The 21,878-nt window shown below is 47.5% G+C and overlaps 1 protein-coding gene across 1 annotated transcript in view; it reads left to right on the top strand.

The window, feature by feature from the left end:
* LOC134949974 (diamine acetyltransferase 1-like) overlaps positions 1 to 21,791 on the top strand; it is a gene marked incomplete at its 5' end in the record, with an annotated part of 53,971 nt that extends 32,180 nt beyond the window's left edge. The window contains 4 exons of the mRNA XM_063938652.1: positions 20,684 to 20,764; positions 20,973 to 21,074; positions 21,194 to 21,228; positions 21,491 to 21,791. Coding sequence (XP_063794722.1) covers positions 20,684 to 20,764; positions 20,973 to 21,074; positions 21,194 to 21,228; positions 21,491 to 21,703 — 431 coding nt within the window. The remainder of the gene's footprint in view (positions 1 to 20,683; positions 20,765 to 20,972; positions 21,075 to 21,193; positions 21,229 to 21,490) is intronic.
* Between the last annotated feature and the right edge of the window lie 87 nt (positions 21,792 to 21,878).

Consider the following 21,878-nt stretch of genomic DNA (forward strand, 5'->3'; position numbering starts at 1 on the left):
ATAAAGCCAGTTTGTGCAAGGGCCTCCAAATTGCCTCTTTTTCCTGCCAGTATAAGTACGGACTGTGTGACGTGCCTACTTGGATGCGGTCACTCATATAATCCTCCACCATTCTATCAATGTTGAGAGAATCATATGCAGTGACAGTAGACGACATGTCCGTAATCGTTGTCAGGTCCTTCAGTCCGGACCAGATGTCAGCATCAGCAGTCGCTCCAGACTGCCCTGCATCACCGCCAGCGGGTGGGCTCGGAATTCTGAGCCTTTTCCTCGCACCCCCAGTTGCGGGAGAATGTGAAGGAGGAGATGTTGACAGGTCGCGTTCCGCTTGACTTGACAATTTTGTCACCAGCAGGTCTTTCAACCCCAGCAGACCTGTGTCTGCCGGAAAGAGAGATCCAAGGTAGGCTTTAAATCTAGGATCGAGCACGGTGGCCAAAATGTAGTGCTCTGATTTCAACAGATTGACCACCCGTGAATCCTTGTTAAGCGAATTAAGGGCTGCATCCACAAGTCCCACATGCCTAGCGGAATCGCTCCCTTTTAGCTCCTTCTTCAATGCCTCCAGCTTCTTCTGCAAAAGCCTGATGAGGGGAATGACCTGACTCAGGCTGGCAGTGTCTGAACTGACTTCACGTGTGGCAAGTTCAAAGGGCATCAGAACCTTGCACAACGTTGAAATCATTCTCCACTGCACTTGAGACAGGTGCATTCCACCTCCTATATCGTGCTCAATTGTATAGGCTTGAATGGCCTTTTGCTGCTCCTCCAACCTCTGAAGCATATAGAGGGTTGAATTCCACCTCGTTACCACTTCTTGCTTCAGATGATGGCAGGGCAGGTTCAGTAGTTTTTGGTGGTGCTCCAGTCTTCTGTACGTGGTGCCTGTACGCCGAAAGTGTCCCGCAATTTTTCTGGCCACCGACAGCATCTCTTGCACGCCCCTGTCGTTTTTTTAAAAATTCTGCACCACCAAATTCAAGGTATGTGCAAAACATGGGACGTGCTGGAATTTGCCCATATTTAATGCACACACAATATTGCTGGCGTTGTCCGATGCCACAAATCCACAGGAGAGTCCAATTGGGGTAAGCCATTCCGCGATGATCTTCCTCAGTTGCCGTAAGAGGTTTTCAGCTGTGTGCGTATTCTGGAAAGCGGTGATACAAAGCGTAGCCTGCCTAGGAAAGAGTTGGCGTTTGCGAGATGCTGCTACTGGTGCCGCCGCTGCTGTTCTTGCGGCGGGAGTCCATACATCTACCCAGTGGGCTGTCACAGTCATATAGTCCTGACCCTGCCCTGCTCCACTTGTCCACATGTCCGTGGTTAAGTGGACATTGGGTACAGCTGCATTTTTTAGGACACTGGTGACTCTTTTTCTGAGGTCTGTGTACATTTTCGGTATCGCCTGCCTAGAGAAATGGAACCTAGATGGTATTTGGTACCGGGGACACAGTACCTCCAACAAGTCTCTAGTTGGCTCTGCAGTAATGATGGATACCGGAACCACGTTTCTCACCACCCAGGATGCCAAGGCCTCAGTTATCCGCTTTGCAGTAGGATGACTGCTGTGATATTTCATCTTCCTCGCAAAGGACTGTTGAACAGTCAATTGCTTACTGGAAGTAGTACAAGTGGGCTTACGACTTCCCCTCTGGGATGACCATCGACTCCCAGCGGCAACAACAGCAGCGCCAGCAGCAGTAGGCGTTACACGCAAGGATGCATCGGAGGAATCCCAGGCAGGAGAGGACTCGTCAGAATTGCCAGTGACATGGCCTGCAGGACTATTGGCATTCCTGGGGAAGGAGGAAATTGACACTGAGGGAGTTGGTGGGGTGGTTTGCGTGAGCTTGGTTACAAGAGGAAGGGATTTACTGTTCAGTGGACTGCTTCCGCTGTCACCCAAAGTTTTTGAACTTGTCACTGACTTATTATGAATGCGCTGCAGGTGACGTATAAGGGAGGATGTTCCGAGGTGGTTAACGTCCTTACCCCTACTTATTACAGCTTGACAAAGGGAACACACGGCTTGACACCTGTTGTCCGCATTTCTGGTGAAATACCTCCACACCGAAGAGCTGATTTTTTTGGTATTTTCACCTGGCATGTCAACGGCCATATTCCTCCCACGGACAACAGGTGTCTCCCCGGGTGCCTGACTTAAACAAACCACCTCACCATCAGAATCCTCCTGGTCAATTTCCTCCCCAGCGCCAGCAACACCCATATCCTCCTCATCCTGGTGTACTTCAACACTGACATCTTCAATCTGACTATCAGGAACTGGACTGCGGGTGCTCCTTCCAGCACTTGCAGGGGGCGTGCAAATGGTGGAAGGCGCATGCTCTTCACGTCCAGTGTTGGGAAGGTCAGGCATCGCAACCGACACAATTGGACTCTCCTTGTGGATTTGGGATTTCGAAGAATGCACAGTTCTTTGCTGTGCTGCTTTTGCCAGCTTGAGTCTTTTCATTTTTCTAGCGAGAGGCTGAGTGCTTCCATCCTCATGTGAAGCTGAACCACTAGCCATGAACATAGGCCAGGGCCTCAGCCGTTCCTTGCCACTCCGTGTGGTAAATGGCATATTGGCAAGTTTACGCTTCTCCTCCGACAATTTTATTTTAGGTTTTGGAGTCCTTTTTTTACTGATATTTGGTGTTTTGGATTTGACATGCTCTGTACTATGACATTGGGCATCGGCCTTGGCAGACGACGTTGCTGGCATTTCATCGTCTCGGCCATGACTAGTGGCAGCAGCTTCAGCACGAGGTGGACGTGGATCTTGATCTTTCCCTAATTTTGGAACCTCAACATTTTTGTTCTCCATATTTTAATAGGCACAACTAAAAGGCACCTCAGGTAAACAATGGAGATGGATGGATTGGATACTAGTATACAATTATGGACGGGCTGCCGAGTGCCGACACAGAGGTAGCCACAGCCGTGAACTACCGCACTGTACTGTGTCTGCTGCTAATATATAGACTGGTTGATAAAGAGATAGTATACTCGTAACTAGTATGTATGTATAAAGAAAGAAAAAAAACCCACGGTTAGGTGGTATATACAATTATGGACGGGCTGCCGAGTGCCGACACAGAGGTAGCCACAGCCGTGAACTACCGCACTGTACTGTGTCTGCTGCTAATATATAGACTGGTTGATAAAGAGATAGTATACTCGTAACTAGTATGTATGTATAAAGAAAGAAAAAAAAACCACGGTTAGGTGGTATATACAATTATGGACGGGCTGCCGAGTGCCGACACAGAGGTAGCCACAGCCGTGAACTACCGCACTGTACTGTGTCTGCTGCTAATATATAGACTGGTTGATAAAGAGATAGTATACTCGTAACTAGTATGTATGTATAAAGAAAGAAAAAAAAACCACGGTTAGGTGGTATATACAATTATGGACGGGCTGCCGAGTGCCGACACAGAGGTAGCCACAGCCGTGAACTACCGCACTGTACTGTGTCTGCTGCTAATATATAGACTGGTTGATAAAGAGATAGTATACTCGTAACTAGTATGTATGTATAAAGAAAGAAAAAAAAACCACGGTTAGGTGGTATATACAATTATGGACGGGCTGCCGAGTGCCGACACAGAGGTAGCCACAGCCGTGAACTACCGCACTGTACTGTGTCTGCTGCTAATATATAGACTGGTTGATAAAGAGATAGTATACTCGTAACTAGTATGTATGTATAAAGAAAGAAAAAAAAACCACGGTTAGGTGGTATATACAATTATGGACGGGCTGCCGAGTGCCGACACAGAGGTAGCCACAGCCGTGAACTACCGCACTGTACTGTGTCTGCTGCTAATATATAGACTGGTTGATAAAGAGATAGTATACTCGTAACTAGTATGTATGTATAAAGAAAGAAAAAAAAACCACGGTTAGGTGGTATATACAATTATGGACGGGCTGCCGAGTGCCGACACAGAGGTAGCCACAGCCGTGAACTACCGCACTGTACTGTGTCTGCTGCTAATATATAGACTGGTTAATAAAGAGATAGTATACTCGTAACTAGTATGTATGTATAAAGAAAGAAAAAAAAACCACGGTTAGGTGGTATATACAATTATGGACGGGCTGCCGAGTGCCGACACAGAGGTAGCCACAGCCGTGAACTACCGCACTGTACTGTGTCTGCTGCTAATATATAGACTGGTTGATAAAGAGATAGTATACTCGTAACTAGTATGTATGTATAAAGAAAGAAAAAAAAACCACGGTTAGGTGGTATATACAATTATGGACGGGCTGCCGAGTGCCGACACAGAGGTAGCCACAGCCGTGAACTACCGCACTGTACTGTGTCTGCTGCTAATATATAGACTGGTTGATAAAGAGATAGTATACTCGTAACTAGTATGTATGTATAAAGAAAGAAAAAAAAAACACGGTTAGGTGGTATATACAATTATGGACGGGCTGCCGAGTGCCGACACAGAGGTAGCCACAGCCGTGAACTACCGCACTGTACTGTGTCTGCTGCTAATATATAGACTGGTTGATAAAGAGATAGTATACTCGTAACTAGTATGTATGTATAAAGAAAGAAAAAAAAACCACGGTTAGGTGGTATATACAATTATGGACGGGCTGCCGAGTGCCGACACAGAGGTAGCCACAGCCGTGAACTACCGCACTGTACTGTGTCTGCTGCTAATATATAGACTGGTTGATAAAGAGATAGTATACTCGTAACTAGTATGTATGTATAAAGAAAGAAAAAAAAACCACGGTTAGGTGGTATATACAATTATGGACGGGCTGCCGAGTGCCGACACAGAGGTAGCCACAGCCGTGAACTACCGCACTGTACTGTGTCTGCTGCTAATATATAGACTGGTTGATAAAGAGATAGTATACTCGTAACTAGTATGTATGTATAAAGAAAGAAAAAAAAACCACGGTTAGGTGGTATATACAATTATGGACGGGCTGCCGAGTGCCGACACAGAGGTAGCCACAGCCGTGAACTACCGCACTGTACTGTGTCTGCTGCTAATATAGACTGGTTGATAAAGAGATAGTATACTACTAATATTATATATACTGGTGGTCAGGTCACTGGTCACTAGTCACACTGGCAGTGGCACTCCTGCAGCAAAAGTGTGCACTGTTTAATTTTAATATAATATTATGTACTCCTGGCTCCTGCTATAACCTATAACTGGCACTGCAGTAGTGCTCCCCAGTCTCCCCCACAATTATAAGCTGTGTGAGCTGAGCAGTCAGACAGATATATAATATATATAGATGATGCAGCACACTGGCCTGAGCCTGAGCAGTGCACACAGATATGGTATGTGACTGACTGAGTCACTGTGTGTATCGCTTTTTTCAGGCAGAGAACGGATATATTAAATAAACTGCACTGTGTGTCTGGTGGTCACTCACTATATAATATATTATGTACTCCTGGCTCCTGCTATAACCTATAACTGGCACTGCAGTAGTGCTCCCCAGTCTCCCCCACAATTATAAGCTGTGTGAGCTGAGCAGTCAGACAGATATATATAATATTATATATAGATAATAGATGATGCAGCACACTGGCCTGAGCCTGAGCAGTGCACACAGATATGGTATGTGACTGAGTCACTGTGTGCTGTGTATCGCTTTTTTCAGGCAGAGAACGGATTATAAATAAAACTGGTGGTCACTATCAGCAAAACTCTGCACTGTACTGAGTACTCCTAATGCTCCCCAAAATTAGTAAATCAAGTGTCTCTCTAATCTATTCTAAACGGAGAGGACGCCAGCCACGTCCTCTCCCTATCAATCTCAATGCACGTGTGAAAATGGCGGCGACGCGCGGCTCCTTATATAGAATCCGAGTCTCGCGATAGACTCCGAGCCTCGCGAGAATCCGACAGCGTCATGATGACGTTCGGGCGCGCTCGGGTTAACCGAGCAAGGCGGGAAGATCCGAGTCGCTCGGACCCGTGAAAAAAAACATGAAGTTCTGGCGGGTTCGGATTCAGAGAAACCGAACCCGCTCATCTCTAGGGGGAATGTGCCGCTGTCAGTGAGGCGGGGATGTGCCGCTGTCAGTGAGGCGTGGGGATGTGTAGCTGTCAGTGAGGCGGGGATGTGCCGCTGTCAGTGAGGCGGGGATGTGCCGCTGTCAGTGAGGCGGGGATGTGCTGCTGTCAGTGAGGCGGGGATGTGCTGCTGTCAGTGAGGCGGGGATGTGCCGCTGTCAGTGAGGGGGAATGTGCCGCTGTCAGTGAGGGGGGGATGTGCAGCTGTCAGTGAGGGGGGAATGTGCTGCTGTCAGTGAGGCGGGGATGTGCTGCTGTCAGTGAGGCGGGGATGTGCCGCTGTCAGTGAGGCGGGGATGTGCCGCTGTCAGTGAGACGGGGATGTGTCGCTGTCAGTGAGGTGGGAATGTGCTGCTGTCAGTGAGGCGGGGATGTGTCGCTGTCAGTGAGGCGGGGATGCGCTGTTGTCAGTGTCAACATATTCATCCATAAACTGAGCTGTTCAAACAAAACAATATATATGACAGTACTATAAAATACCTTATTATAATTGTATTAATACAGTCACAATGACTGGACCCTCTTATTTGTATAATACAGTCCGGGGAGGGGCAGCTAAAATGATTAAACATCCAAGACCCTAAAAAAAAAAAAAAAAAAGATTTTAAACCTACCGGTAAATCTTTTTCTCCTAGTCCGTAGAGGATGCTGGGGACTCCGTAAGGACCATGAGGTATAGACGGGCTCCGCAGGAGACATGGGCACTCTAAAGACCTTTTATGGGTGTGAACTGGCTCCTCCCTCTATACCCCTCCTCCAGACCTCAGTTATAGAACTGTGCCCAGAGGAGACGGACAGTACGAGGAAAGGATTTTTGTTAATCTAAGGGCAAGATTCATACCAGCCACACCACACACACCGTACAACATGGTATATACTAAACCAGTTAACAGCATGAACAAAACAGCATCAGCCAGAGACTGATCTCAACAGTAACATAACCCTTATGTAAGCAACAACTATATACAAGCCTTGCAGACTTTATCCGCACTGGGACGGGCGCCCAGCATCCTCTACGGACTAGGAGAAAAAGATTTACCGGTAGGTTTAAAATCTTATTTTCTCTTACGTCCTAGAGGATGCTGGGGACTCCGTAAGGACCATGGGGTTTATACCAAAGCTCCAGACCGGGCGGGAGAGTGCGGATGACTCTGCAGCACCGATTGAGCAAACATGAGGTCCTCACCAGCCAGGGTATCAAACTTGTAGAATTTTGCTAAAGTGTTTGAACCCGACCAAGTAGCTGTTCGGCAAAGCTGTAAAGCCGAGACGCCTCGGGCAGCCGCCCAAGAAGTGGTGGAATGGGCCTTTACTGAATTTGGTACCGGCAATCCAGCCGTAGAACGAGCCTTCTGAATCGTGTTACAGATCCAGCGGGCAATTGTCTGCTTAGAAGCAGGAGCGCCAACCTTGTTGGCTGCATACAGGACAAACAGTGCCTCTGTTTTCCTAACCCTAGCCCTTCTGGCTATATACATTTTTAAGGCCCTGACTACATCAAGGGACTTGGAATCCTCCAAGGCACCCGTAGCCACAGGCACCACAATAGGTTGGTTCATATGAAATGAAGAAACCACCTTAGGCAGAAATTGAGGACAAGTCCTCAACTCTGCTCGATCCGCATGGAAAATCAGATAGGGGCTCTTGTGAGACAAAGCCGCCAATTCGGACACCCGCCTTGTAGATGCCAAGGCCTATAACATGACCACTTTCCAAGTGAGAAACTTTAATTCAACTGTTTGAAAAGGTTCAAACCAGTGCGATTTAAGGAACTGTAACACCACGTTAAGGTTCCACGGTGCCACTGGGGGCACAAAAGGAGGTTGGATGTGCAGCACCCCCTTTACAAAAGTCTGGACCTCTGGGAGAGAAGCCCATTCCTTCTGAAAGAATATAGATAAGGCCAAAATCTGCACCTTAATGGAGCCTAACTTCAGGCCCATATCCACACCAGCCTGTAGAAAGTGGAGAAAACGACCCAGCTGAAAATCTTCCGTCGGAGCATTCTTGGCTTCACACCAAGACACATATTTCCTCCAGATACGGTGATAATGCTTCGCCGTTACCTCCTTCCTAGCTTTAATTAGAGTAGGGATGACTTCATCCGGAATATCTTTCCTAGCTAGGATTTGGTGTTCAACCGCCATGCCGTCAAACGTAATCGCGGTAAGTCTTGGAACACACAGGGCCCCTGTTGTAACAGGTCCTCCCTGGGAGGAAGAGGCCACGGATCTTCTGTGAGCATTTCCTGAAGATCTGAATACCAGGCCTTTCGAGGCCAATCTGGAACAATGATTATTGTCTGCACTCTTGTTCGTCTTATGATTCTCAATATTTTTGAGATGAGTGGAAGTGGAGGGAACACATAGACCGACTGAAACACCCACGGTGTCACAAGGGCATCCACTGCCACTGCCTGAGGGTCCCTCGACCTGGAACAATACGTCTGAAGCTTTCTGTTGAGGCGTGACGCCATCATGTCTATTTGAGGAAGTCCCCAACGACTTGTCACCTCTGCAAAGACTTCCTGATGAAGTCCCCACTCTCCTGGATGGAGATCATGCCTGCTGAGGAAGTCTGCTTCCCAGTTGTCTACTCCCAGAATGAAGACCGCTGACAGAGCGCTTACATGATTTTCCGCCCAGCAAAGAATCCTGGTGGCTTCTGCCATTGCTGCTCTGCTCCTTGTCCCGCCCTGGCGGTTTACATGCACCACGGCTGTGACGTTGTCTGACTGGATCAGAACAGGTAGGTTGCGAAGAAGATTCTCCGCCTGTCGCAGGGCGTTGTATATGGCCCTTAATTCCAGTACATTGATGTGTAGACAAGCCTCTTGGCTTGACCATATTCCCTGAAAATGTTTTCCTTGTGTGACTGCTCCCCATCCTCGGAGGCTCGCGTCCATGGTCACAAGAACCCAATCTTGAATGCCGAACCTACGACCCTCTAGAAGGTGAGCACTCTGGAGCCACCACAGGAGAGAGACCCTGGCCCTGGGGACAGGCTTATCCTCCGATGCATCAGCAGATGGGACCCTGACCACTTGTCCAGAAGGTCCCACTGAAAAGTTTTTGCATGGAACCTGCCGAAGGGAATGGCCTCGTAGGCCGCCACCATCTTTCCCAATACTCGAGTGCATTGATGAACTGACACTCTTTTTGGCTTCAGCAGGTCCTTGACCATGTTCTGGAGATCCTGGGCTTTTTCCATTGGGAGAAAAACCCTCTGTTTTTCCGTGTCCAGAATCATGCCCAAAAACGACAGCTGAGTTGTCGGAACCAACTGCGACTTTGGTAGATTTAGAATCCAGCCGTGTTGTTGTAGTACTCTCGGAGAGAGACACGCTTTTTAGTAACTGTTCTCTTGAACTCGCTTTTATCAGGAGATCGTCCAAGTATGGGATAATTGTGACCCCTTGCTTGCGTAGGAGCACCATCATTTCCGCCATTACCTTGGTGAAAATTCGCGGGGCCGTGGAAAGCCCAAACGGCAACGTCTGAAACTGGTAATGACAATCCTGTACAGCGAATCTCCGGTACGCCTGATGAGGAGGATATATGGGGACATGAAGGTATGCGTCCTTTATGTCTAGTGACACCATAAAATCCCCCCCCTTCCAGGCTGGAGATCACTGCTCGGAGAGATTCCATCTTGAATTTGAACCTCTTCAAATATAGGTTTAGGGATTTCAGAGTCAGAATTGGTCTGACCGAGCCATCCGGCTTCGGGACCACAAATAGGGTTGAATAAAACCCTTTCGCCTGTTGCACTAGGGGAACCTTGATAATCACTTGCTGTTGACACAGCTTTTGTATGGCAGCTGAAACTATTTCCCTCTCTGGGGGAGAAGCTGGCAAGGCCGATTTGAAAAATCAGTGTGGAGGCACATCTTCAAACTCCAGTTTGTAGCCTTGGGATACAATTCCGACCACCCAAGGATCCAAATCCGACTGAACCCAGACTTGGCTGAAGAGTCGAAGACGTGCCCCTACCGGTGCGGACTCCCGTAGCGGAGCCCCAGCGTCATGCGGTGGATTTGGTAGAGGCTGGGGAGGACTTTTGTTCCTGGGAACTAGCCGTAGCTGGTGTTCTTTTCCCTCTACCTCTACCTCTGGCGAGGAAAGAAGAGCCACGACCCTTTCTGAACTTATGAGACCGAAAGGACTGCATCTGGTATTGAGGTGTTTTCTTTTGGTGTGGGGGAACGTAAGGCAAAAAAGAAGACTTACCCGCGGTAGCTGTGGAAACCAGGTCTGCGAGGCCCTCCCCAAATAAAACTTCACCCTTGTAAGGCAAAGCCTCCATATGTCTCTTTGAGTCAGCATCACCTGTCCATTGACGGGTCCACAGGGACTGTCTAGCAGAAACTGCCATGGCATTGGCTCTTGAACCCAAAAGCCCAATATCTCTCGCAGCCTCTCTAATATATAACGCTGCGTCCTTGATGTGACCTAGGGTCAACACAATACTATCTTTATCTAGGGTGTCAATGTCAGATGACTAGTTATCTGCCCAAGCTGCAATTGCGCTACCCACCCATGCCGACGCTACTGCAGGTCTGAGCAGGGCTCCCGTAGTCACATAAATTGATTTGAAGGTAGTTTCCTGCCTGCGATCCGCAGGATCCTTTAGGGCCGCCGTGTCCGGGGACGGTAGTGCCACCTTTTTGGACAAGCGCGTCAAGGGCCTTGTCCACCGTGGGCGAGGATTTCCACCGTAACCTGTCCTTTGAGGGGAAAGGATACGCCATAATAATTCTCTTGGGAACCTGCAGTCTCTTGTCTGGAGTTTCCCAAGCTTTTTCAAATAAAGCGTTCAGCTCATGAGATGGGGGAAACGTTACCTCAGGTTTCTTTTCCTTAAACATGCAGACCCGTGTGTCAGGGACAGAGGGGTCCTCTGTGATATGGAATACATGTTTTATTGCAATAATCATATATTGAATACTCTTGGCCACTCTTGGGTGCAACATTGCATCATCATAGTCGACACTGGAGTCGGAATCCGTGTCGGTATCAGTGTTTGCTATCTGGGTAAAGGGACGTTTATGGGACCCTGAAGGGTCTTGTGACACAGTAAAAGCCATGGATTGACTCCCCGCTATGTCTTTGTCCAATCTCTTATGTAATAAAGCCACATTAGCATTCAAAACATTCCACATGTCCACCCAATCAGGTGTCGGCTGTGCCGACGGAGACACTACCACCATCTGCTCTGCTTCCTCCCTAGACGAGCCTTCCGCTTCAGACATGTCGACACACACGTACTGACGCCCCCCCACACACTGGGATAAATGAATATGGGGACAGACCCACAATAAGGCCCTTTGGAGAGACAGAGAGAGAGTATGCCAGCACACACCCAGCGCCACTGAAACAAAGTACCAGACCTGTAAAGCGCTTTATATATATATACAATTAGCACCAAATAATGTGCCCCCCCCCCCCTCGTTTTATGCCCCCTGTTACTTGTACAGCAGGGGAGGGTCCGGGAGCAGCTTCTCTGCAGCATGGTGTGTAGAAAAATAAGATTTTACTTACTGATAAATCTATTTCTCGTAGTCCTTAGTGGATGCTGGGGACTCCGTCAGGACCATGGGGAATAGCGGCTCCGCAGGAGACAGGGCACAAAAATAAAGCTTTAGGATCAGGTGGTGTGCACTGGCTCCTCCCCCTATGACCCTCCTCCAAGCCTCAGTTAGGATACTGTGCCCGGACGAGCGTACACAATAAGGAAGGATAATGAATCCCGGGTAAGACTCATACCAGCCACACCAATCACACCGTACAACTTGTGATCTGAACCCAGTTAACAGTATGACAAACGTAGGAGCCTCTGAACAGACGGCTCACAACAATAACAACCCGATTTTTTTGTAACAATAACTATGTACAAGTATTGCAGACAATCCGCACTTGGGATGGGCGCCCAGCATCCACTACGGACTACCAGAAATAGATTTATCGGTAAGTAAAATCTTATTTTCTCTGACGTCCTAAGTGGATGCTGGGGACTCCGTCAGGACCATGGGGATTATACCAAAGCTCCCAAACGGGCGGGAGAGTGCGGATGACTCTGCAGCACCGAATGAGAGAACTCCAGGTCCTCTTTAGCCAGGGTATCAAATTTGTAGAATTTTACAAACGTGTTCTCCCCTGACCACGTAGCTGCTCGGCAGAGTTGTAATGCCGAGACCCCCCGGGCAGCCGCCCAGGATGAGCCCACTTTCCTTGTGGAATGGGCCTTGACAGATTTTGGTTGTGGCAAGCCTGCCACAGAATGTGCAAGTTGAATTGTGCTACAAATCCAACGAGCAATCGTCTGCTTAGAAGCAGGAGCACCCATCTTGTTGGGTGCATACAATATAAACAGCGAGTCAGACTTTCTGACTCCAGCCGTTCTTGAAATATATATTTTCAATGCCCGGACAACGTCCAACAACTTGGAATCCTCCAAATCGTTAGTAGCCGCAGGCACCACAATAGGCTGGTTCAGGTGAAACGCTGACACCACCTTAGGCAGAAAATGAGGACGCGTCCGCAGTTCTTCCCTGTCCGAATGGAAAATCAGATATGGGCTTTTATAGGATAAAGCCGCCAATTCTGACACTCTCCTGGCTGAAGCCAGGGCCAGTAGCATGGTTACTTTCCATGTAAGATATTTCAAATCCGCCGATTTGAGTGGCTCAAACCAATGGGATTTGAGAAAATCCAAAACTACATTAATGTCCCACGGAGCCACTGGGAGCACAACCGGGGGCTGTATATGTAGTACTCCTTTTACAAAAGTCTGGACTTCAGGAACTGAAGCCAATTCTTTCTGGAAGAAAATCGACAGGGCCGAAATTTGAACCTTAATGGACCCCAATTTGAGGCCCATAGACAATCCTGTTTGCAGGAAATGTAGGAATCGACCCAATTGAAATTCCTCCGTGGGGGCCTTCCTGGCCTCACACCACGCAACATATTTTCTCCAAATGCGGTGATAATGTTGTGCAGTCACCTCCTTCCTGGCTTTTACCAGTGTAGGAATGACCTCTTCCGGAATGCCTTTTTCCCTCAGAATTCGGCGTTCAACCGCCACGCCGTCAAACGCAGCCGCGGTAAGTCTTGGAATAGACACGGTCCCTGCTGAAGCAGGTCCCGTCTTAGAGGTAGAGGCCACGGATCCTCCGTGAGCATCTCTTGAAGTTCCGGGTACCAAGTTCTTCTTGGCCAATCCGGAGCCACGAGTATCGTTCTTACTCCCCTTTGCCGTATAATTCTCAGTACCTTTGGTATGAGAGGCAGAGGAGGGAACACATACACTGACTGGAACACCCACGGTGTTACCAGAGCAGAATAAATATGTTTAGGGAGTAGTCCTCACTGGCGCCAAGCAGCTCAGATGCCACAGAATTCAAATAAATGTCACCACATTTAGCTATACATACAAAAAAACAGAATTTAGAAAACTGCAATACATCACAAGCGCTGAAAACATTAATACGACATCACCCGAACGTTCCTTTTTGGGTTGGATGGAATGTTCTTTTTATCTGGTATTCTTCTTAGATTCAGACCATTTAGGTATAGGGACTCCAACAAAGGTAGTATGAAAAAAAACAGATATAATAAAAAAACCAATGAGTAGTAAGCTTTTGTAAAAACCAAGGTAAATATAGGTGCCTTTTATAGAGAATTGTTTAATCTTCTAGGGAACTATATAGAATCCAAAGCGTACCCCACTCACACTTTAAGCGGGGATATACAAGCACATCAAGGTTTCTTTATAAGAGTGGTGGCTTCTACCGTTTTCCAAACACCCAGTGCAGATCTCAAGGAGTTCAACCAAGTAAGACTATGGATGAGTTAGGTGTGAGAAGTTGATGCGTACCCCAACACTCACACTGGAAAGGCGGATATGAAACTCATCAAGGTATCTTTATCTTCTTAAAGAAGAAGTCGCGGTCCTGGTGTAGTGTATTTCAAATCACAGATCTGACCACAACAGCTCCAAACAGGATAACATGGAATAAAATGGCAAAGAAAAAAACCCAATATGTAGTATGTTCTGTTTAACCCTATTGGAAGTTTTAGGTGAGGTGTGGCTTAAGTACCTCTGACTAACTAAAAATGATTCCAAAGCGTACCCCACTCACACCTTGAACTGGGACTATAAAGCACATCAGGGTTTCTTTAAGGATACAGACTTTTTCCCTTGTATTACACCCGGTGTTAGTCTTATAGCGCTACAGCCACTCAAAGATGTGATGAGCCATACAGATGCGTACCCAACACTCACACTCAGAAGGAAGGTGGGAAACCCATCAAGGTATCTTTCTCTCCTTTAGCCAAACAATAGATTTATCAAAAATGTGGCGTACCCCAACTCACAGTTTGAGGTACTGAGTGACTCCCATAAAGGTATCTTTTAGGTTCCAGAATAGGAGAATCTTTCTTGCTTGGGTTTAGTGGTTCTCCAGAAAAAAATGTGTAACTCCCACAACAAAAATAGAGGAAGGGGGTTACAATATTTATTCACAGTACATGGGAAACACGATGACAAAAAATATGAAAAAAACATATGCAGCCGCACATGTAACAATGGGATAAAAATGGCAAAGAGGAATTATTTTGAAAACCACTTGCACAAAGAGAATAAATATAAAAAATAAAAATTAAAAAATAAAGATAAAATCCAGATGGTGGTAAGCTACTCACACTCCTGGAGTGTGAGTAGCTTACCACCATCTGGATTTTATCTTTATTTTTTAATTTTTATTTTTTATATTTATTCTCTTTGTGCAAGTGGTTTTCAAAATAATTCCTCTTTGCCATTTTTATCCCATTGTTACATGTGCGGCTGCATATGTTTTTTTCATATTTTTTGTCATCGTGTTTCCCATGTACTGTGAATAAATATTGTAACCCCCTTCCTCTATTTTTGTTGTGGGAGTTACACATTTTTTTCTGGAGAACCACTAAACCCAAGCAAGAAAGATTCTCCTATTCTGGAACCTAAAAGATACCTTTATGGGAGTCACTCAGTACCTCAAACTGTGAGTTGGGGTACGCCACATTTTTGATAAATCTATTGTTTGGCTAAAGGAGAGAAAGATACCTTGATGGGTTTCCCACCTTCCTTCTGAGTGTGAGTGTTGGGTACGCATCTGTATGGCTCATCACATCTTTGAGTGGCTGTAGCGCTATAAGACTAACACCGGGTGTAATACAAGGGAAAAAGTCTGTATCCTTAAAGAAACCCTGATGTGCTTTATAGTCCCAGTTCAAGGTGTGAGTGGGGTACGCTTTGGAATCATTTTTAGTTAGTCAGAGGTACTTAAGCCACACCTCACCTAAAACTTCCAATAGGGTTAAACAGAACATGCTACATATTGGTTTTTTTTCTTTGCCATTTTATTCCATGTTATCCTGTTTGGAGCTGTTGTGGTCAGATCTGTGATTTGAAATACACTACACCAGGACCGCGACTTCTTCTTTAAGAAGATAAAGATACCTTGATGAGTTTCATATCCGCCTTTCCAGTGTGAGTGTTGGGGTACGCATCAACTTCTCACACCTAACTCATCCATAGTCTTACTTGGTTGAACTCCTTGAGATCTGCACTGGGTGTTTGGAAAACGGTAGAAGCCACCACTCTTATAAAGAAACCTTGATGTGCTTGTATATCCCCGCTTAAAGTGTGAGTGGGGTACGCTTTGGATTCTATATAGTTCCCTAGAAGATTAAACAATTCTCTATAAAAGGCACCTATATTTACCTTGGTTTTTACAAAAGCTTACTACTCATTGGTTTTTTTATTATATCTGTTTTTTTTTCATACTACCTTTGTTGGAGTCCCTATACCTAAATGGTCTGAATCTAAGAAGAATACCAGATAAAAAGAACATTCCATCCAACCCAAAAAGGAACGTTCGGGTGATGTCGTATTAATGTTTTCAGCGCTTGTGATGTATTGCAGTTTTCTAAATTCTGTTTTTTTGGTGTTACCAGAGCGTCCACAGCTATTGCCTGAGGGTCTCTTGACCTGGCGCAATACCTGTCCAGTTTTTTGTTGAGGCGGGACGCCATCATATCCACCTTTGGTTTTTCCCAACGGTTCACAATCATGTGGAAGACTTCTGGATGAAGTCCCCACTCTCCCGGGTGTAGATCGTGTCTGCTGAGGAAGTCTGCTTCCCAGTTGTCCACTCCCGGAATGAACACTGCTGACAGTGCTATCACATGATCTTCCGCCCAGCGAAGAATCCTTGCAGCTTCTGCCATTGCTGTCCTGCTTCTTGTGCCGCCCTGTCTGTTTACGTGGGCGACTGCCGTGATGTTGTCCGACTGGATCAACACCGGCTGACCCTGAAGCAGGGGTTTTGCCAGACTTAGAGCATTGTAAATCGCTCTTAGCTCCAGTATATTTATGTGAAAAGACATCTCCAGGCTTGACCATACTCCCTGGAAGTTTCTTCCCTGTGTGACCGCTCCCCAGCCTCTCAGACTGGCATCCGTGGTCACCAGGACCCAGTCCTGTATGCCGAATCTGCGGCCCTCTAACAGATGAGCACTCTGTAACCACCACAGAAGAGACACCCTTGTCCGTGGTGATAAGGTTATCCGCTGGTGCATCTGCAGATGCGATCCGGACCATTTGTCCAACAGATCCCACTGAAAAGTTCGTGCGTGGAATCTGCCGAATGGAATCGCTTCGTAAGAAGCCACCATCATTCCCAGGACTCTTGTGCATTGATGCACAGACACTTTTCCTGGTTTTAGGAGGTTCCTGACAAGTTTGGATAACTCCTTGGCTTTCTCCTCCGGAAGAAACACCTTTTTCTGAACCGTGTCCAGAATCATTCCCAGGAACAGCAGACGTGTTGTCGGTGTCAACTGAGATTTTGGAAAATTCAGAATCCACCCGTGTTGTTGCAGCACTAATCGGGTTAGTGCTACTCCGTCCTCCAGCTGTTCTCTGGACCTTGCCCTTATCAGGAGATCGTCCAAGTAAGGGATAATTAATACGCCTCTTCTTCGAAGAAGAATCATCATTTCGGCCATTACCTTGGTAAAGACCCGAGGTGCCGTGGACAATCCAAACGGCAGCGTCTGAAACTGATAATGACAGTTTTGCACCACGAACCTGAGGTACCCTTGATGTGAAGGGCAAATTGGGACATGCAGGTAAGCATCCTTTATGTCCAGGGACACCATAAAGTCCCCTTCTTCCAGATTCGCTATCACTGCTCTGAGTGACTCCATCTTGAATTTGAATTTCTGTATGTACAGGTTCAAAGATTTCAGATTTAGAATAGGTCTTACCGAGCCGTCCGGCTTCGGTACCACAAATAGCGTGGAGTAATACCCTTTTCCTTGTTGTAGGAGGGGTACCTTGACTATCACCTGCTGAGAAAACAGCTTGTGAATGGCTTCCAATACCGTCGCCCTGTCTGAGGGAGACGTTGGCAAAGCAGACTTTAGGAACCGGCGAGGGGGAGACTTCTCGAACTCCAACCTGTAACCCTGAGATACTACCTGCAGGATCCAGGGGTCCACCTGTGAGCAAGCCCACTGTGCGCTGAAATTCTTGAGTCGACCCCCCACCGCTCCTGAGTCCGCTTGTAAAGCCCCAGCGTCATGCTGAGGGCTTTGCAGAACCCTGGGAGGGCTTCTGTTCCTGGGCAGGGGCAGCTTGCTGTCCTCTCTTACCCCTTCCTCTGCCCCGGGGCAGATATGACTGTCCTTTTGCCCGCTTGTTCTTATAGGACCGAAAGGACTGCGGCTGAAAAGACGGTGTCTTTTTCTGTTGGGAGGGGGTCTGAGGTAAAAAGGTGGATTTTCCGGCAGTTGCCGTGGCCACCAGATCCGATAGACCGACGCCAAATAATTCCTCCCCTTTATACGGCAATACTTCCATATGTCGTTTAGAATCCGCATCACCTGACCACTGTCGCGTCCATAAACTTCTTCTGGCAGATATGGACATCGCATTTACTCGCGATGCCAGAGTGCAAATATCCCTCTGAGCATCTCGCATATAAAGAAAAGCATCCTTTAATTGCTCTATAGTCAATAAAATACTGTCCCTATCCAGGGTATCAATATTTTCAGTCAGGGAATCCGACCAGACCACCCCAGCACTGCACATCCAGGCTGAGGCGATGGCTGGTCGCAGTATAACACCAGTATGTGTGTATATACTTTTTAGGGTAGTTTTCAGCCTCCTATCAGCTGGATCCTTGAGGGCGGCCGTATCTGGAGACGGTAACGCCACTTGTTTTGATAAGCGTGTGAGCGCCTTATCCACCCTAGGGGGTGTTTCCCAGCGCGCCCTAACCTCTGGCGGGAAAGGGTATAATGCCAATAACTTTTTTGAAATTAGCACTTTTCTATCTGGGTTAACCCACGCTTCATCACATACATCATTCAATTCCTCTGATTCAGGAAAAACTACAGGTAGTTTTTTCACCCCCCACATAATACCCCTTTTTGTGGTACTTGCAGTATCAGAGATATGCAAAGCCTCCTTCATTGCCGTGATCATATAACGTGTGGCCCTACTTGAAAATACGTTTGTTTCTTCACCGTCGACACTAGATTCAGTGTCCGTGTCTGGGTCTGTGTCGACCGACTGAGGTAAAGGGCGTTTTACAGCCCCTGACGGTGTCTGAGACGCCTGGGCAGGTACCAACTGGTTTTCCGGCCGTCTCATGTCGTCAACTGATTTTTGTAATGTGCTGACATTATCACGTAATTCCATAAACAAAGCCATCCATTCCGGTGTCGACTCCCTGGGGGGTGACATCACCATTATCGGCAATTGCTCTGCCTCCACACCAACATCGTCCTCATACATGTCGACACACACGTACCGACACACAGCAGACACACAGGGAATGCTCTTTCGAAGACAGGACCCCACTAGCCCTTTGGGGAGACAGAGGGAGAGTTTGCCAGCACACACCCAAGCGCTATAATATATATGGGAACAACCTTATATAAGTGTTGTATCCTTATAGCAGCTTAAATATATAAAATATCGCCAAAAAAAGTGCCCCCCCTCTCTGTTTTACCCTGTTTCTGTAGTGCAGTGCAGGGGAGAGTCCTGGGAGCCTTCCTCACAGCGGAGCTGAGCAGGAAAATGGCGCTGTGTGCTGAGGAGAATAAGCCCCGCCCCCTATTCCGGCGGGCTTTTCTCCCGGAGTTTGAGATATCTGGCATGGGTTTAATACATCCATATAGCCTCAAGGGCTATATGTGATGTATTTTTTTAGCCATAAAAGGTATTATACATTGCTGCCCAGGGCGCCCCCAGCAGCGCCCTGCACCCTCCGTGACCTAAGGTGTGAAGTGTGTGACAACAATGGCGCACAGCTGCAGTGCTGTGCGCTACCTTCATGAAGACTGAAAAGCCTTCTGCCGCCGGTTTCTGGACCTTCAATCTTCAGCATCTGCAAGGGGGGTCGGCGGCGCGGCTCCGGGACGAACCCCAGGGTGAGACCTGTGTTCCGACTCCCTCTGGAGCTAATGGTGTCCAGTAGCCTAAGAAGCCAATCCATCCTGCACGCAGGTGAGTTGAACTTCTCTCCCCTAAGTCCCTCGATGCAGTGAGCCTGTTGCCAGCAGGACTCACTGAACATAAAAAACCTAAAAACTTTTTCTAAGCAGCTCCTTAAGAGAGCCACCTAGATTGCACCCTGCTCGGACGGGCACAAAAACCTAACTGAGGCTTGGAGGAGGGTCATAGGGGGAGGAGCCAGTGCACACCACCTGATCCTAAAGCTTTATTTTTGTGCCCTGTCTCCTGCGGAGCCGCTATTCCCCATGGTCCTGACGGAGTCCCCAGCATCCACTTAGGACGTCAGAGAAATGGAGCTGGTTAGTGCTGGAGGATCAAGCTCCGCCCCCTCGACGGCGGGCTTCGGTCCCGCTATTTTGCTTATACTGGCGGGGGTTTTATTACATACTGCCTCCGCAGTATCTATATATGTGCCATACTTAATGTGAGGTAATAATTGCTGCCCAGGGCACCCCCCCTGTGCCCTGCACCATTGCTGTGCCTTGTGTGTGTGTGGGAGCAATGGCGCCCAGCGCGGTACCTCATGAAGTCTTCTGCATCCTCTGAAGTCTTCTTTCTTCTTATACTCACCCGGCTTCTATCTTCCAGCTCTGTGAGGACGGCGGCGCGGCTCTGGGACGTACAGCAAGGACGACACCTGTGTTCCGACCCTCTGGAGCTAATGGTGTCCAGTAGCCTAAGAAGCAGGCCCATCAGTCCAGGAAAGTGGGTCTGCTTCTCTCCCCTCAGTCCCACGAAGCAGGGAGACTGTTGCCAGCAGTGCTCCCTGAAAATAAAAAACCTAACAAAAGTCTTTTCAGAGAAACTCAGGAGAGCTCCCCTGCAGTGCATCCAGTCTCCTCTGGGCACAGGATCTAACTGAGGTCTGGAGGAGGGGCATAGAGGGAGAAGCAAGTGCACACCCATCTAAAGTCTTAGAGTGCCCATGTCTCCTGCGGAGCCGTCTATACCCCATGGTCCTTACGGAGTCCCCAGCATCCTCTAGGACGTAAGAGAAATATATATATATAGAATAGTGACACTTACCTTTCTGATTGCTCCCCCAGATTTATTAGAGGATGGATTTGGAGAGCGCCCCTGTTACCGGTGTCTGATAGCGGAACTGCCAAATCCAAGCGACAATGGATGTAAGTTGAGAGTCCCATCAGGACTATGTGTTGGGGGTCCCACCCGGACCTGATTACAGCTATATGTGTCGGGGGTCCCACCCGGACCTGATTACAGCTATATGTGTCGGGGGTCCCACCCACACCTGATTACAGCTATATGTGTCGGGGGTCCCACCCGGACCTGCTTATTTCTCTAGGACTCTGACCCATCTCCCTCTTATTCCAGGCAGTGCTAAGGTGGGGTTCGCTATGTATTATCTGACATACGATCCTTGGGTGGGGAAGACCCTTCACCTTGAGAATTTCTTTGTAATGGCGCTATACCGAGGTGAGAACGGATTTCATCAGTTTCTGTGATGATTTCATTTACTGTTTTTTTTCTTTTTCTTTTTACATCAATTTTGTACTAAATTTACATATTTTTTTTTCTTTTTTAAATAAGTCTAGGAATAGGATCAGAAATACTGAAGAAGATTAGCCAGGTGAGCTTACATCATTTCCCGGTAGTCAGCGGTTAGTAAATATATCACATACGTATGGAGAAACGCGTGACCATTCCCCTCCCCCAATAAAGAGGCGTTTTTGACATAAAATGAAACATGTAAATGATAGACTGCGGGTCTGTTATTAAGATTATTATATCGAAACGGGAACACATTTATAAAGCGTAGATTGTATTTTTATGTGTATGACTTCATAGTGTATTTATATAAACCTTCCTCACTGCAAGTTCTTTCTCACTAGGAAGCCCTCGAGCAGCGGTGCAGAGCCGTGTATTTCATGGCCTTGCGCTGGAACACGCCATCTATAGGATACTATAAGAGGAGAGGCGCCCAAGACCTGTCGGACGCGGAAGGCTGGCGCCTGTTTAGTTTCTCCGAGGAGGACATTAGACGTCTAGCAGCGGGAGCCAGCCAAAGGGATCCCGTGTCCCAGCTCATATCAGAGGAGCTCTAAGGAGGAGCCCCCCCGCTCATATCTCCTCACTGCACCGTTCATTGTCACTGTGTCCAGGAAACAATAAAGATAAAACATTTACAATGGATTTCTGTGTGTGTGTAGATTTCAGTCCATTTGCATATTGTCCCTGCGCACCGTCACAGAGAATTCTGGAACTTTTAGTTATTGTTAC

Source organism: Pseudophryne corroboree, chromosome 8 (assembly GCF_028390025.1).
Source record: "Pseudophryne corroboree isolate aPseCor3 chromosome 8, aPseCor3.hap2, whole genome shotgun sequence".
Taxonomy (NCBI): Eukaryota; Metazoa; Chordata; class Amphibia; order Anura; family Myobatrachidae; genus Pseudophryne; species Pseudophryne corroboree.